Genomic DNA, 16,292 nt, shown 5'->3' on the forward strand with positions numbered 1-16,292 from the left:
CATCAGAGGGGCAGGAAAGTCAATGTTCAGTTTGGACCCCTTTTTCAGGACTGGGGAGGGGATGGGAGCCCGAAAGTAGAGGAAGGAGGGTGGCACTTGGGGGAAGGTAGGTGAGATGGAGCTAGGTGGATACAGGTCAGGGGTTATTATGGTTCATCAGTGGGAAGGGTGGAGAAATTGGTGAGTGGGAAGATGATGTGTTGCATTTGGCTTTCCAGAAATCTTTCGAAAAAGTTCCACTTAAGAGATTAGCGTGCAAAATTAATGGACATAAAATTGAGAGTAATATACTGGCACAGATTGAGAACTGTTTGCCAGACAGGATCTTATTCATAGCAGAGTGAGGTAATGCTGTGCTTGTGCTCCAGAAACTCACAAAGCCTCATCAAGGAGGAAACCAAATATTTACAGTTCTGCAGAGGACACAAAACCATGTGGCACAATGAATGGTGCCAAGAATGTAGTGAGGCTGCAAAGTGATACACAAGCTGAGCGAGTGGGTATTTACAGGCCTGATGCAGTTATGGCACAGACAATTGTAAAGTTATGTATTTCAGTAGGCAAAACAGAATGAAAAAGCAGAGTATTATTTAAATGGTGAGAGATGTTGATGTATGAAGCAAGAAGGATGTTCTTGAACACTTGTCACTGAAAGCAAGCACATACAGCAAGCAGTTAGGAAGGCAAATCGGTCTGTTGACCTTCATTGCAAGAGGGTTTGAGCATATGAGCAAGGATGTCTTACTGCAGTTGAACAGGGCATTGGTGAGATCACATCAACAACAGTGTGTGCAGCTTTGGCCTCTTTGGCAAGATACACTTGCCACAGAGGGAGCTTTGTTTTATTCATTTATGGGATGTGGACTAGGCCAACATTAATTGCCATCTCTAATTGGCCAAAAGGCAGTTAAGAGTCTGAGAGTCTGGAATCACATGTAGGCCTCACCAGCTAAAATTGGCAGATTTCTATCCCTGAACGTCATTGCTGAACCAGATGGGTATTTCTGACAATCAACACCAGTTTCGTGGTTATCATTAGGCTCTTAATTCCAGATTTTATTTTTAAAAAATGAATCCAAATTCCACCATCGGCTGTGGTGGAACTCGAACCCAGATCACCACATTATTACCAAGGTTTCTGGATTAATAGCCTAGCACAAATATCACTAGGCCACTACCTCCATGAGTAGCGAAGCTTTACCAAACTGTCTCCTGGGATGGCAGATTTATCCTAGGAGAGATTAAGTTCACTGCGCCTGTATTCACTGGCATTTAGGAGAATGAGAAGGGAGATCGTTGAAACATATAAAATTCCAGCAGGGCTGGATAGACTGTTTGCAGGGATGATATCTCCTGTGTCTCTGACATCCAGAATAGGGTCAGTGTCGCAGGATTTAGGATAGGGCATTGAGGACTGAGATGAGAAGTAATTTCCTCCCTCAAGGGGTAGTGAACATGTGAAATTCCCGATCACAAAAGACAGCCAAGTCACTGAATATTTTTAAGAAGTAGATTTTTAGACGCGAAAGGTATTAAGGGATTTAGAGAGAAAAATATGGCATTAAGATGGACAATCTGCCATGATTATGCTGACCTATACAGCAGGTTCAATGGGCTGAATGGCATATTCCTGTTTCTACATTTCTCTGTCTTTAACATCACTGTGGTTCTGGAGTTACATGTTGGCATGAATGGGTAAGAATAGTAGATTTCCTTCCCTAAAGGACATTAGTGAACCAGATTTCTTTTTATGACATTCGATGACAGTTTCATCATCACAGAGACAAGCTTCAAAAAAAGAGGAACAGACCCCTCTCCTCCCCATCTGGCTTATCTTATTACAAAGATCTCTCCCGCCAACCCCACTCTCTTCCCTCAAGATATGCTGTTCCCCACTCTGTCATCCACCTGTACAAAACTCCACTGCAAAATGGCAAACTTGAAAGTCCCTGAAGGCTCAGTTAGACCCACTCTCCCATTTTTATTAACTCGCTACCATTCTACCCACTCAGTTCTTACATGCCCATCACCCCTCCGTTGACGACAACTCTTCAGCCAGTGACAGTTACAGCACTCCGTGCCACCCCATTAATGTGCAGACTCTCAGTCGCTGTTTGAATTGAGGTCTGAGCTCTCACCTGTCCGTCAGGCTGGAGGCTATTCACTGCTCTGGTGAATCGTAGCACGCGATTGGCTCTCTCAATCTGCAGGCTGTTTGAATCCCAGGCTGGCGCATTCCTGAAGCCCCCATTAACCTGCCGTGGTTCTTTAGACTGGTCCTTCGCTTCCCGCCCGCCATCACGCTGGGAAGGCAGAGTTTGTTCCCTCACGCTCACCAACCCGCCTTGCAGCTGCTGTTCCTATAACACAGAAACTCAGCGAATATTACAGTAAAATGGGAATAAACGAGAAGCGGGAGGTCGATGGCCCAGTGGTATTATCGCTGGACTGTTAATCCAGAAACTCAGCTAAATGCTCTGGGGACCTGGGTTCAAATCCTGCCATAGCAGATGGTGAAATTTGAACCCAATGAAAAAAAAAATCTGGAATTAAGAATCTGTTTTTCATCATGAAACCATTGTCACATGTCAGACAAACCCATCTGGTTCACTAATGCCTTTCAGGGAAGGAAACCTGCCATCCTTACCTGGTCTGGCCTACATGTGACTCCAGAACCACAACAGTGTGGTTGACTCTCTCTCAGCTGCCCTCTGAAATAGCCCATTCAGCTATTCAGCTGTACAAACTGCTACAAAGTCACAAAGAAATGAAATCAAATAGATTGCCTGGCATCAACCTAGGATCCGGAAAAGACAACAGCTGGAACAGCCCTGTCGACCCTGTGAAGTCCTCCTCACTAACATCTGGGGGCGAGTGCCAGAATTGGGAGAGATATCTCACAGACTAGTCAAGCAACAGCCTGACATAGTCATACTCACAGAATCATACCTTACAGATGATATCCCAGACACCACCATCACCATTCCTGGATATGTCCTGTCCCATCAGGAGGACAGACCCAGCAAAGGGGGCAGCACAGTGGTATACAGTCAGGAGGGAGTTGCTCTTGGAGTCCTTAACATTGACTCCGGACCCCAAGGAGTCCTCGTGGCTTCAGGTTAAACATGGGCAAAGAAATCTCCTGCTGATTACCACATCCTGTCCTCCCTCGGCTGATGAATCAGTACTTCTCAACGTTGAGCAACTCTCAGAGGACGCACTGAGGAGGCCAAGGGGACAAAATGTACTCTGGGTGGGGGATTTCAATGTCCACCACCAAGAGTGGCTCGGCAGCAGGACTACAGATCGAGCTGGTCGGGTCCTAAAGGACAAAACTGCTGGACTGGGCCTGCAGCAGATGGTGAGGGAACCAATGAGAGGGATAAACACATTTGACCTTATCCTTACTAATCTGCCAGCTGCAGTTGTATCTGTCCATGATAGTATCGGTAAGAGTGACCATCGCACAGTCCTTGTGGAGACCAAGTCCCACCTTCACACTGAGGTGTGTCTTGGGATGGGGGTGGCAGGCGGCACATCAAATCCAGGCCAATCCACTCCTTATGGCAAACACTGAGCAGGACAAACTTCTGGAAAATCTGAGAATTTATCCTCAAACAAAACAGCATTTGTCCGATTCTCCCATCCAGTCTTTCTTGATAATAGAGTTTGCTGATCTTACCCAAAAATATTTCAAACAGTGCAGTTCCCAATTTTATCAGCTGTGGAACTGAGAAGGATCCCAGTCTTGACAACAGTAATAAAGATAGCTTAAAGCTTTGAACTGTCCTTAACATTTATGTTTCTTGGCAACCTTGAAGAGAAATTCTATGGAAGATTTTGACTTAAATTAGCTGTACCTTCTGTTCAGCGACCTGTGACTGGTTTCTGTCAGGACCCCGGGGATGTTCTTGTCGTGCCTGACTATGTTCCTGCAGAATGCCTGGATTTAGTCCAGGGTTTTTGAAGCTTGGCATTGCATGGAGAGCTTCCTTCAGCTGCCTGTACTCTTCCACCTGGGCCTGCAGAAGCAATCAATCGCAAAAGAACAGTCAGTACCTGACGAAGATGGTGCGACAAGGGGTTGAGGCAAAGGCTGGCACACAGCCAGGCTCAAGACCAGTATTCACCAGTGGATAACAACAGGGATCTGAATGGAGCAAATGAGCTCAGGGACAGTCATAGTAGGATCCACCTGTCTTTCCAAGCCAGATCACCAGGTCATCACGGGCTGAACAAAACTACATTAGAAAGGGACACTGACTATTTCTTCCCAACCAAACAGCAGTGCAGTGCAAGCCTTTGCTGAACTGTGTTAGACACCACCTCATTAGCACATTTGTGTAAGTAATAAGGTTTCAGACAGTGAAGTGTACTGTACACAAGGTTAGTGACTGACAGCCTTAATGCATATGCATTATTGGGATGTTGTTAAAGAGATGCTAAATTAAATTTGTCTTGAGTGTCAATACTGTAATGCAGTTTTAAGGAGAAAAAAAATACAAGAATGAAAGGGGATTGTAATTTTGGATGCAGTTCACAATTGTACTCCAGTGTGTTCAACATTATTAGTAAATAGAGTACAAACTGGAATCATGTTTGGCCAGAAGAATGACCCAATGGTTAGATATCAGGTAGAAGTTAAGACTGAATCATTGTAAGGATGTCAGGAACATACTTCCCATTGGTGAATTATTATAAACACTTAGGTAAAATGATTAGTTGTCTTACCACAGATGCACTGCTTGGGCCAAATGTTGTAAAAGCTTCCTGCAAAACAGGGGAAAAAATGGGACACCTGCCAGAGGGCTTTGCACTAGCCAAGGGGAAGTATCTGTCAAAAGGAATGGAATTTGTTAAAAAGACACTTGCTATGAGCTGTCACCAGGCGAAAGGGCTATGAGTTAGCAGTGGAGCACTTGCTAGGAAATTAGCATTTGCCAGGGACATTGACATGGTTTGGGGGGTGTTGCCATAAGAAATCTAGATCAATATAGGAATCCAGTATTACAGCTAAAGACAATTGCCTTAAGAGAAAGTGAACAGACTTCATTTACAAGATAATAAAATGTGAGGCTGGATGAACACAGCAGGCCCAGCAGCATCTCAGGAGCACAAAAGCTGACGTTTTGGGCCCAGACCCTTCATCAGAGAGGGGGATGGGGTGAGGGTTTTGGAATAAATAGGGAGAGAGGGGGAGGCGGACCGAAGATGGAGAGAACAAGAGAGTTGCAATGGGAGAGAGATTCCCTGAGGTTGGTCTGGAGGGAGGAGGGTAACTTCTTCAGGTTAGGCATCCCTGGAAGAGGCTTCGCAGTGAGGTTAAAATTGTATCAGTGATAATGGGAACTGCAGATGCTGGAGAATCCAAGATAATGAAATGTGAGGCTGGATGAAGGGTCTAGGCCCAAAACGTCAGCTTTTGTGCTCCTGAGATGCTGCTGGGCCTGCTGTGTTCATCCAGCCTCACATTTCATTATCTTGGAATTCTCCAGCATCTGCAGTTCCCATTATCACAGGCTTCATTTACAAGTTGCTTTCAATAGAAAGGCGCAGTGGGTCAGTGGTTAGCACTGCAGCCTCACAGTACCAAGGACCCGGGTTCGATTCCAGACTCAGGCGACTGTCTGTGTGGAGTTTGCACATTCTCCCCGTGTCTGCTTGAGTTTCCTCCGGGTGCTCCGGTTTCCTCCCACAGTCCAAAGATGTGCAGGCTAGTTGGATTGGCCATGCTAAATTGCCTGTAGTGTTCAGGGGTGTGTGGGTTATGGAGGATGGGTCTGGGTGGGATGCTTCAAGGGGCGATGTTGACTTGTTGGGCCAAAGGGCCGGTTTCTACACTGTAGGGAATTTAATCTAATCAATCAATCAGCAGCATTTGTGAAGTTTACAATGAGAGACAGATAGTGTGAGACGATGATACATACAGCAAGAGAGATAACGAGAGGCACTCAACAAGTTTCTGAGAAACGTGCAGCGACAGTAGCCAAGGAAGACTGGGAAATGAGAGTTGAAGCTGCTAAGGGATTTTGTTTCTATGTCAGAGTTAGGTTGATCAAATTAAAATCTTGAAGAATGTCATTGGTCAAGTGAAGACCACAGAAGTCTTGAGATCCATAGAAAGATGGACCAACCTGTGTTGGAGAGAGATAACGGGAACTGCAGATGCTGGAGAATCCAAGATAATAAAATGTGAGGCTGGATGAGCACAGCAGGCCAAGCAGCATCTCAGGAGCACAAAAGCTGACGTTTCGGGCCTAGACCCTTCATGTGTTAGACTTGTTTAACAAACCATACTTCAATTAGTCATATTAAACTTTGTTAATGGATAAATCTTGTAATTTTACATTCTAAATTATTGATTGTCCTTTTGGCCAATAAAGTTGATCTTTAACCAACATTTTCTTATCTGAAGTTTTGAACAGAATCCAAATACTCTTACTGCAATCCAAAAGCTCAATGTCAGACCTGCACAGCAACCACATGTTGCAACTGTGACCCTGCATCATAACACTGCACTGAAACTGCAACACTGAACCAGAACTACAGTCTGCCTTGGAATCACAGTCATGCATCGCACCAGAACCACAACACTGTGCCAGACCACCGCCACGCATCCCAAAGCTGTGCCAAAAACATAACTTTGCAATGCAACATTGCACAACAGCCATGTACCACAGCCATCGCACCGAAACCACAGCCATGCATTGCAACACTGCATCAGATCTACAGCCATGCATTGCAACACCACAGTGGAACTATAGTGAAATTGCAATTACATCACAACATTCCACCAGAACAGGGTGGCACGGTGGCTCAGTGGTTAGCACTGCTGCCTCACAGCGCCAGGGACCTGGCACCCAATTCCAGCCTCGGATGATTGACTGTGTGGATTTTACGCATTCTCCCCGTGCCTGGATGGGTTTCCTCTGGGTGCTCCGCTTTCCTCCTACAGTCCAAGGATGTGCAGGTGAGGTGGATTGGCCATGCTAAATTGTCCACGGTGTCCAGGGATGTGCAGATTAGGTGGGTTATTGGGGGATGGGTCTGGGTGGGATTCTCTGAGGGTTGGTGTGTGCTTGTTTGGCCACAGGCCTGTTTCCACACTGTAGGGACTCTAATAGTAATCCTGTGCTGCAACATCACATTATACTGCAAACCTTTGACCTATTCATCATTCGAGAACATAGTGCAAAGTCAGAGAATATAGGAACTGCAGATGCTGGAGAATCCGAGTTAACAAGGTGTAGAGCTAGATGAACATAGCAAGCCAAGCAGCATTTTAGTTTCAGGAAAGCTGATGTTTCGGGCCTTAGACCCTTTTCTGATGAAGAGTCTAGGTCCGAAAATACAGCCTTCCCTCTCGGCCTGCTGTGTTCATTCAGCTCTACACCTTGTTATCTATAGTGCAAAGTCACCCTGTTTCTTAACAGACCCCAATCTCTACAACACTGGAATCTGTAATATGATGGAGCAGTGCTGAGGTGCAAGATTCATGTAAAGTTCAACATTTCCCTCCCACAATCTTCCCTTCCATTGGTGTAAAATTAGGGCTTTTCAACTCCTAGAATCCCTACAGTGTGGAAGCAGGTCATTCAGCCCATTGAGTCCACACTGACCCTCCAGAGAGCATCCCACCCTGACCCACCTCCTTACCCTACCCCTGTAACCCTGCATTTCCCATGGCTAAACCACCTAGCCTGCACATTCCTAGACAGTACAGGCAATTTAGCATGGCTAATCTGCCCAATTAGACTGTGGGAGGAAACCGAAGCATTCAGAAGAAGCCCACACAGACAGAGGGAGAATGTGCCAACTCCACAGACAGTCTCCTGAGAGTGGAGCTGAACTTGAGTCCCTGGTGCCGAGAGGCAGCATTGTTAACTAACGCACTGTGCCACACCGACAGATTCCTAGTCTTGGACCAAATGTATTCTGTATTTGGTGATTGCTAAATAGAGACATGAAGTCAAAGCCTTTTGAATTGCTGTCATCAGGACCAGCACACAAAAAACCAAACTTGGCATGGTCAATTGGTTGGACCCTGGTCGGAATGGACCGACAGCATGGACTGTCAACTGGAGGTAAGAGAAGAAAAAAAAACTTAGACAAGGCAGGCAAACTTCTGTCTGGGGCTGGAGTCACGTATGGGATAGATGAGGCAATGACAGCAGTTTTTTGGTGCTTAAAGAGGATACCAATGGAACATTTGGGATTTTGTAACAATCCTTTACTGTCAGAATGATTTGAGGAGGCAGAGGATCTGCCATACCAGGTTGAATTATTGGAGGACATAGCCTTCAGGGTTGGTGATGGGAGTATGTGGTTAATGTTCAAAACTGGGAATTTTCAAAGAGCACTGGGCAAGTGGCCAAATGGAACACTATGAAAAAGAAATTCAGTCTGCTGGGATAATAGGGCAAATATCAGGCTGGAACAGCGAGAGCTTCACAAAAGTCAGTTTTGGGGCTCTTGCTCATGTTCATCCACCCAAACAACTGAGTGGGGACATTTCATGGCCCAGAGCCAAAACATGCTCAGGGCTAATAATCTGAATCAATTCATAAGGGCAAAAGTTAATTTAGCAAGGGGTGAGGGGAGGAGCCAAACGTAGTTTCTGAGAAATTCTTCAAATCTGCTCCCGCTTTACCAAACTTCCAGCAAAAAAAAATGTGGGAGTCATTCCAAAGATCTTCCCAGCCAGGGAATCCTGGTAAGTGTGCAGGAGAAATTCACCAAAAGATCCTTAGACAGCACCTTCCAATCCCACGTCCACTTCCATCATGAAGTTGGAGATGCCTAACAAGATTCCCTTGAAGCTGCTCACCATGCTGACTCGGAAATATATCATTGGTCCTCTAGTGTTGCTGGGACATAACACAGGAAATCCCTCCCTAACACCATTGTGGGTTTACATACAACACATGAACCGCATAGTTCAAGAAGGCAGCTATCACCATTTTAAGAACAACGAGGTAAGGGCAATAAATTCTGGCCTTGATGCCCACATTGAATGGGTGAATTAAAAAGGGAGCAGGGTGAAGTGAGAAGATTGCTGAAGTATCCTGGACTGCAGTAGCTGTAATAGATCTGGAAATAAAACCTTCAAACTATAATTACACTGAGTTATGCAACTGTGTTGATGAATCTATGAAAGGAGCTCATGAAAACAAAGTGTGAGAACCTCAGTGTTGGGTGGGAAGGGGGAAAATGCAATTCTCCAGGGGAACAAATGCCACTCATTCATCGCCCCTTTACCTGTGCCTTGGTGAGTTGTTCATGCATGTCCTGATGGGCCCTCCGCAGTTGTTTGCTCTCATGTTTGAGCTTGTTGATGCTATCTGGAAGAAAAGGAAAGGAAATGAAACTCTGGTCAATGAGGAATCTGTAGCAAGAAGCAAAAAGACAGCAAAAGTAAAGAGAGAGAGAACAGCTCAGGTAACAAAGCCAGAAATCACATGGGGTTGGCAGGCAGAGCTGGAGGTGGTACGTGTTTGAGAAAAAGAGAGAAAAGTAAGCTGAGACAGCAAATCAGATTCCTTCCCCTTGCTTCATATTCTGGCTTAAAAAACAGAAATGACAAAGTCACTCTCAAATTCTAATAGTTCAAATACACTCCAGTTTCGTGCACTGGACTTTGCTGAAACAGGTATGTTTAAACACAAGTAAGTCAGCTCCATTTAAGTGCAAACAGTAAAGCAAGTGCTCAATGTTTTTTTGATTTTATTCCAAAATCAAAGACTTGGCAAAACCTCGTCACGAAGCTATATCTGGTAGAACCTTCCTCGGAGGAATTAGGCAGCAGGAGAGAAGCTCCAAAACGAGGACAAGTTGTGTGATGAAGACTTTGTGTCCTATTCCAAAATCAAAAACACAAGATCTTCATTTAAAAATCTGTCCTCGTTTTGGAGCTTTCCTCCTGCTACCTACGTCCCCTGAGGAAGATTCTACCAGATATAGCATTCTGACCAGGTTTTGCCAAGTTTTTAAGTTCAATGGATGATCACAATCAGCATTGCTTTTTCAGGCTTACAGCAGATGACACAAAAGTGCTCGAAAGGACGACATTTTCATGAATCGATTCGCATTCTCTTCCAGCAGCTCCTATAGAAGGGTACTTCAGTATGTTTTTGTTCAAGTTACAAATCCTGTTCATGATCAGTTTGCTGTATTAAAGACCCTCTATGTGACTAGAGAGGGAGAGAACATGAAAGATGAAGTAAAGGGGAATGAAAGAGACAGAAATCACACAATCAGGCAGAAGCATTATGTTATAGTACAATAATTTATTCGACAGATACATGCAGAGCTCTGAGGTCAGAGGGCCCCCAAGAGCCGAGGTGAGTCAGATGCTTTCCACACACCTTGTAAGGTGCTGATTTCTAGGTCTTTCTGTTGATTAAGCTGCAGGTAGCGCTGGTTGTGCGTCTCTGCTGCTTTCCTGTGCTCTAGCCGAAGGCTGTTGTGCTGAAGCTGCAGATCCAAAAGCTGTTTTTTTATTTCATCGTGCTGGTTCTGTAAAAGCAGTAGTCAGGGTCAGCTCCAGGATTGGTATAAACATTTCACTCCAACAGCCCTGAGCATCAACAGCAGCACCTTCACCCCAAACCAACCCCAGCTTAATACAATGTAGGGGAGGTGATGGCCTAGTAGTGTTATCGCTAGACCATTAATCCAGAAAATCAGCTAATACTCTGGGGACCCAGGTTTGAATCCTGCCGTGGCAGATAGAATTTATATTCAATGAAAGATACCTGGAATTAAGAATCTACTGATGATCATGAAATGGTTGTCAGAAAAAGCCATTTGTTATTCAGGCAAGGAAATCTGCCATTCTCTGCCGGTCTGGCCTACATGTGACTCCAGACCCACAGCAAAGTGGTTGACTCTCAACTGCCCTGTGAAATTGCCTAGAAAGCCATTCAGTCATATGAATCGCTATTAGGGACGGGCAATAAATGCTAGCCAGCCAGACACATCTATGTCCCACAAGTGAATTAGAAAAAAACACCTTTAGCCCAGGGAGTAGAACAGTGTATCGGAAACTGGAATGAATGGATGTGGGCAGTCTCCCCAGCAAATGCCATGTTCAACGATCTTGTTCAGGAAGGGGAAAATAATAGAGAAGTTTCCAACTCCTGAACAAGGTTCCAAGGACCTTTGTCGGACACTGACTGCATGTGGGGGCTTGTGAGAACAGGGCAAGGCTGGTCTGGAAGGTCAAGCAGTCCAAAGCTTCACTATCTCGTCTCACACACCATGAATGGCCATTTGGATAAGGTTGTGTTGTATGGACTGAAGGGAAAGCTGTCCAAGTAATGCTGGGTTTTGGATTATAAATTAAGATTAGGTTAATCTGGTATTCATTGAGGCTCTTAAGAAAGCAAGTATTTTGCTAAATTTAATAAGGGAAAGGAACCAGTAATATCCATCTTTGAGAAAGTGCCACTTTGTGATAACACTGCCAATTTGAAGCCATTTTATAACTCTTTATGCATAGGTTTATTTAATAATTAGGAATCAGTCAGAAGTGTATGATTGACAAAATAATGTGCCTCAATTTAACTTTAATTGAGTAGTATTATTAAACATTAAATCAGTTTTTAAAAATTAAGGCTGAGTTGCATTGTCAAATAGCATTTAGTTTAAAACGTACTAATATACTTCTGTTATTTTGGAAGAACACTGAGTCAGGTAAAATAAGCATAAAATAAAAATTCTAATCTTAATATCTCAAGGACAAAACTGAACATGGCTGTGCAAATTTAGGTAGCTAAAGGTAGAATATAGGTAAAAAACGTTATCTGAAAGGACAACGTCGGTAAGTCAGCTGACAAAGGACCGGCACTCCGAAAGCTTGTCATTTCAAATAAACCTTTTGCTCTATAATTTGCTGTCATGTGATCTTTGACCTTGTCCACCCCAGTCCAACACTGGCAACTCGACATTCAACTAAAATGTACTGATAATTACATTGACCAATTATGAGGTTTGTGGAAAAATGATCTGAGGTGAAATATTAATAATTTAAGGGACAAAACAACATCCCCTCAACATCCCTGATAGCCAGTCATTCACGTACTTCCAAAGGCAGAATCTGAGAGAATTGATGTCAATGCAGCGACTAGAGAAAACTACAACTTCATATCAGCCTGATCACATGACTAAAGCTGTACAAGACTGTTGATAAGTTAACTTTTTCCATTCAAAATGAACTTGTTCTTTTCATAAAACTGAACAGTTTTGGTCCCGTTATCTAGGGAAGGATATAGTAGCATTGGAGGCAGACCAATGGCACCATCACTAGGCGGATAGCAGGGGTGGCAGGATCATCTTATGAGGAGAGATTGGATCCGTACTCATTGGAGTTCAGAAGAATGAGGAGTGACCTTATTAAAACATACAAGCTTCTTGCAGCAGTTGACAGGGTAGGTATCGAAAGGTGTTTCCCCATCTCGGACAGTTTAGCACCAGAGGGCATAATCTCAGAATAAGCCATGATCTTACTGAATGGGGAGCAGGCACAGATGGCCTACTGCTGCTCCTGTTCTTATGAGCAACAAAGTGACAAGCGGCATGAAACAAAATCCAAACAGATGAGTAAGATTCAGAACAGAAGGCTTTCTGGTGGAAACAAGACATGTGTTCAATTATCGCTATAAATTACCTCTAGCTATCCCACAGAGTCATCCCTGCTCCAGCTAACACTGACAGTAGGTAATGTGGAACAAAAATGCTATAGCCACTACAAAAAGAGGACAGGAGCTTTGTAAAGCATTGGGTCCAGGCAATTGCTGCAGGACTGTCTGGAGTCCATGAAGGACCTTCTTTCTCAGCACAGCATGACATGGTGAGAATTAGCGTGGGACTGTGTGGCTCTTCACACTGCTTTCCACACATTAATATACGTTAGCCGAACCTTCGATGTGGAGGCTCGACGCAACCAACCTTACTGGCAGTAACACATCCTCCAAAGTCCCACAGGGTTTGTTGTTTGAGAAGAAATGCAGGTTTGTCAACAGATCCATTAGCTACGGTGTCACTTACCCTCAGTATCTTATGCTGGGAAGTTAAGGCACCATACCGGTTCATGGCATCTTGCTGCAAGAGAATTGAACAGCACTTACAGAATCAGCAAATAATACAACACAGAAGATGACCATTTGGTCCATCGAGTCTGTACAAGTTTTTCGAACAGTAATCTAGCTAGTTCAATTTTCTTCATGTCTTCCTATTTCCCTGCCAACTATTTCTTCTAATGATGTTCCTTGGAGCTCCTAGCTTTTCCAGAGACAGCAGCAATAAGCACATGCCAAGCAATACAGAGGCACTTCCTCCACAACCGATCTTTCAAATCTGGTCAATCTAGTTCTAAAATAAAACCAATGATGAGGATTATAGACTTTCCAGTGACAATTGGCCTTTTGCCAGTTCGATTCCACATGGTTTGAGTTGCGTCCATAGTTCGACTTGTGACCTCAGATTCAAAGTGTTGTTGCTCTTCCCCACCGATCGGCCTAGCACAAGGTCTGGGTGTTTAGTCTGCACTCTAGGCTTTGCTCTACAATGCTACACTGTCCTTACTGAGTCTGCTGCTTCTTTGACTCCACTTGATTCAAGACTCACTAACGTCAAGCCCTTAGAAGTTCCATCAAACTCCGATTTACATTCCACTGGAGAGAAGACTGGTTCTGAATACACTTCTTCCATTGTTCTCTTCTGAGGGTCTCTTGCCTCTGCTAAGGCCAGAATTAAATCATTATGTATTTTAATCAGCATTAACGTATCCATTTCCATTAGAGTACATTTAATTTTCCTAACAGGTTGGATTGTACCAAACTTCTTTTGAAAACTTATTTCTACAAAATCAACAGCATTAATCATGTTACTCAAAATAATGATCAAATTCATCAAAAACAATCTGACTATAAATCATTATGGACTTTCGTTTATCACCTCACAACAATTAAATTAATTTTCTTCAGAATTGCTGTCTCCAAATGTTTTCTAAACATTAACATTAGATTGGGTTTATTCCTCTTCCCCAGTTCTCAGTTGGGATGGTATAATGTTTACAATCCTCAAGTTCTCTCACACTAGCTCCGTACCTAGGGACGATTAGAGATTTGTGGCCAGAATCTCCACTATTTCTATCTGTACTGCCCTCAGACACCTCGTGTGCAACTCGTCTGGACCATGCGACGAATCTACTTGGACTGGTACCAATCTTCTAAGGAACTTCTCTATATTTCTATCCTTTCCAACATCACCAGTATCTTCTCGCTTGCTGCTACACCTGCAGCATCCCTTTCTGATAGCTTGATGGATAGATAATTGGGTTATGAAAAAACAATCGTGATGTCAGGCGAAGAATTGTGACTGCAATCTAAATAAAACAAATAGCAATTCAGGACAGTTGTAGACAATTATTAAAATAAATATATAATAATAAGAAGATAACAGAATTATCATTTCAGCACATGAATAATTACATTATGGCTTTCGTTAATTTACAGGCTAGAAATGAAAAGTTTATTGCACTCTGCATTTTGTAATAAAGTTCATTTATCGTACATTGTCAGGTTGATTTCATCAAATCCTCAATTATTTATGTACAATTAATTAACTTTACAAACAGAATGTTTATCTACTTTTTGCTAATGTTTTATATATAGCTGCACTGGACACCATACATTACACCATGCATAAAATCCTTTGTATAAAGTCACATCCACCTGTTCCCCTTCCCCGCCTATGCACAGCCTCAGCTCAATCCAGATCTTCCTTACAGCCTCACACTGCTTTTATTTTTCAAAACGAGCAAGATACAGTTACACAGAAGGGAAAACTATCCATGATCGACAGTGTAAAGCTCATCATTTCAACGACTGTGTCATCACATGAACCCAATTGTTCCAAACTCCGTGCCAAACAGAATATTACTTGAAGGCCCCCATTCTCCCTTGTCTGATCTCCAAACCTTAAAAGCTTGATCTATGGAAATCTGAAGTTAATTTTCAACTGGTTGAAGACAAGAGTATAATCTCAGGCACAGTTTGTCATAATCCCATTTGAAGTTTAAATTCCATTCTGGAGTAATCAAAGTCCAGGTTGAGGCAACAGAATGGAACGGATAGTAACATCTTTGACAGTGCAGCCTTAGATCATGATAAACATGGCTACTTCAATGCAATCTACCTGCTTTGGTTCTTTATTTCTTAACAATATTGCCACAATAGTGATGAAATATGGACACTTAATTTTCATTTTTCAACATCTGTTTTTAATACCTGGCACTTTGCAGACTGAAATGGTTTTGGAAACAAGTGTCAGTGAATTAAAAGTGAACAGAGGTTGAGCCAAACTCCAGGAAATCAATAGTGGAATAAACAATACAACATGAACTGAAATTAACACTTATTAAAAATGATTGAAATAAGTCAGGTGTGAAGAAACTCTCATCACCTGTTTTCAATTTGCACTTCTATGATCAGTTTCATGTGTTGGAGATGAAAGACTCACCTGCAATTATTTAGGTTGAATACAATAAATCCAGACATGGGAATATACTAATGAGCTATTTCAAACAATTGCTTTAGCAACACATGGGAAATGGAAGTGTAAGACGTTCTCTCTTTGCTCCTGATCAGGAGGACAATGCACCATTGATAACAATTTGATTAAATATCTGAATATCAAGAACTCAAAGATATCTGCAATTTTCATATCTACTGATGACTTAGATAGTGCTCAGCTGCCATGGTCTCAGGTTAATGACTTACACCTTCAGGATACCCCGATGACTTTCAGCTGCATATTCTTTTATCTTCCCTTTTGAATTGGACACCAATCACTTTCTAATTGTGTACTTAGATTTGTTTGTTAGGTCTTTATTATTTTTCTTGGCATTAATAAATAATAAATTTTCTTTCTTACTCGAGAAGAAACCTTGTAATGAGCTCCTTAATGTTTCTGGTGAACTACATTTTAACTGGAGTAAACTAAAGCTGGGTACTAGAAAGATCATTACATTTTTGTTGTGTCCAGCCCAAGCAGGTTATAAAGAAGGCACCTAACTCACCCCGCAGTATCAGCCGAACTGAACGAAAATCTGTCAATCTCAGTTTTTCAATTTTTAACTGATTCTCCACTCTTACCAGATTTACCGGGGTTAATATCCACAATTATTTATGAGAGCAAGTGCTTCCTAAATTCAACCCTAGAAGGCCTGGTTCTAATTTTAAGGTTTGGCACTTTATTCAGAGAGATGGTCACATTGTGAAAATGGTCTA

At 42.9% G+C, this 16,292-nt stretch overlaps 1 protein-coding gene across 4 annotated transcripts in view; it reads right to left on the reverse strand.

The window, feature by feature from the left end:
• LOC125466604 (Golgi integral membrane protein 4-like) overlaps window positions 1-16,292 on the reverse strand; it is a 78,835-nt gene that overhangs the window by 22,627 nt on the left and 39,916 nt on the right. For 3 of the 4 annotated variants that reach the window (XM_059655588.1, XM_059655586.1, XM_059655587.1), the window contains 5 exons: window positions 13,048-13,101; window positions 10,365-10,515; window positions 9,259-9,341; window positions 3,861-4,022; window positions 2,139-2,360 (listed from right to left, as the gene is read on the reverse strand). In XM_059655588.1, the coding sequence (XP_059511571.1) occupies window positions 2,139-2,360; window positions 3,861-4,022; window positions 9,259-9,341; window positions 10,365-10,515; window positions 13,048-13,101 (672 nt within the window). The remainder of the gene's footprint in view (window positions 1-2,138; window positions 2,361-3,860; window positions 4,023-9,258; window positions 9,342-10,364; window positions 10,516-13,047; window positions 13,102-16,292) is intronic. The other variant, XM_059655589.1, reaches the window with a different exon arrangement.

The sequence above is a fragment of the Stegostoma tigrinum genome, chromosome 28, assembly GCF_030684315.1.
Source record: "Stegostoma tigrinum isolate sSteTig4 chromosome 28, sSteTig4.hap1, whole genome shotgun sequence".
NCBI classification, from domain to species: Eukaryota; Metazoa; Chordata; class Chondrichthyes; order Orectolobiformes; family Stegostomatidae; genus Stegostoma; species Stegostoma tigrinum.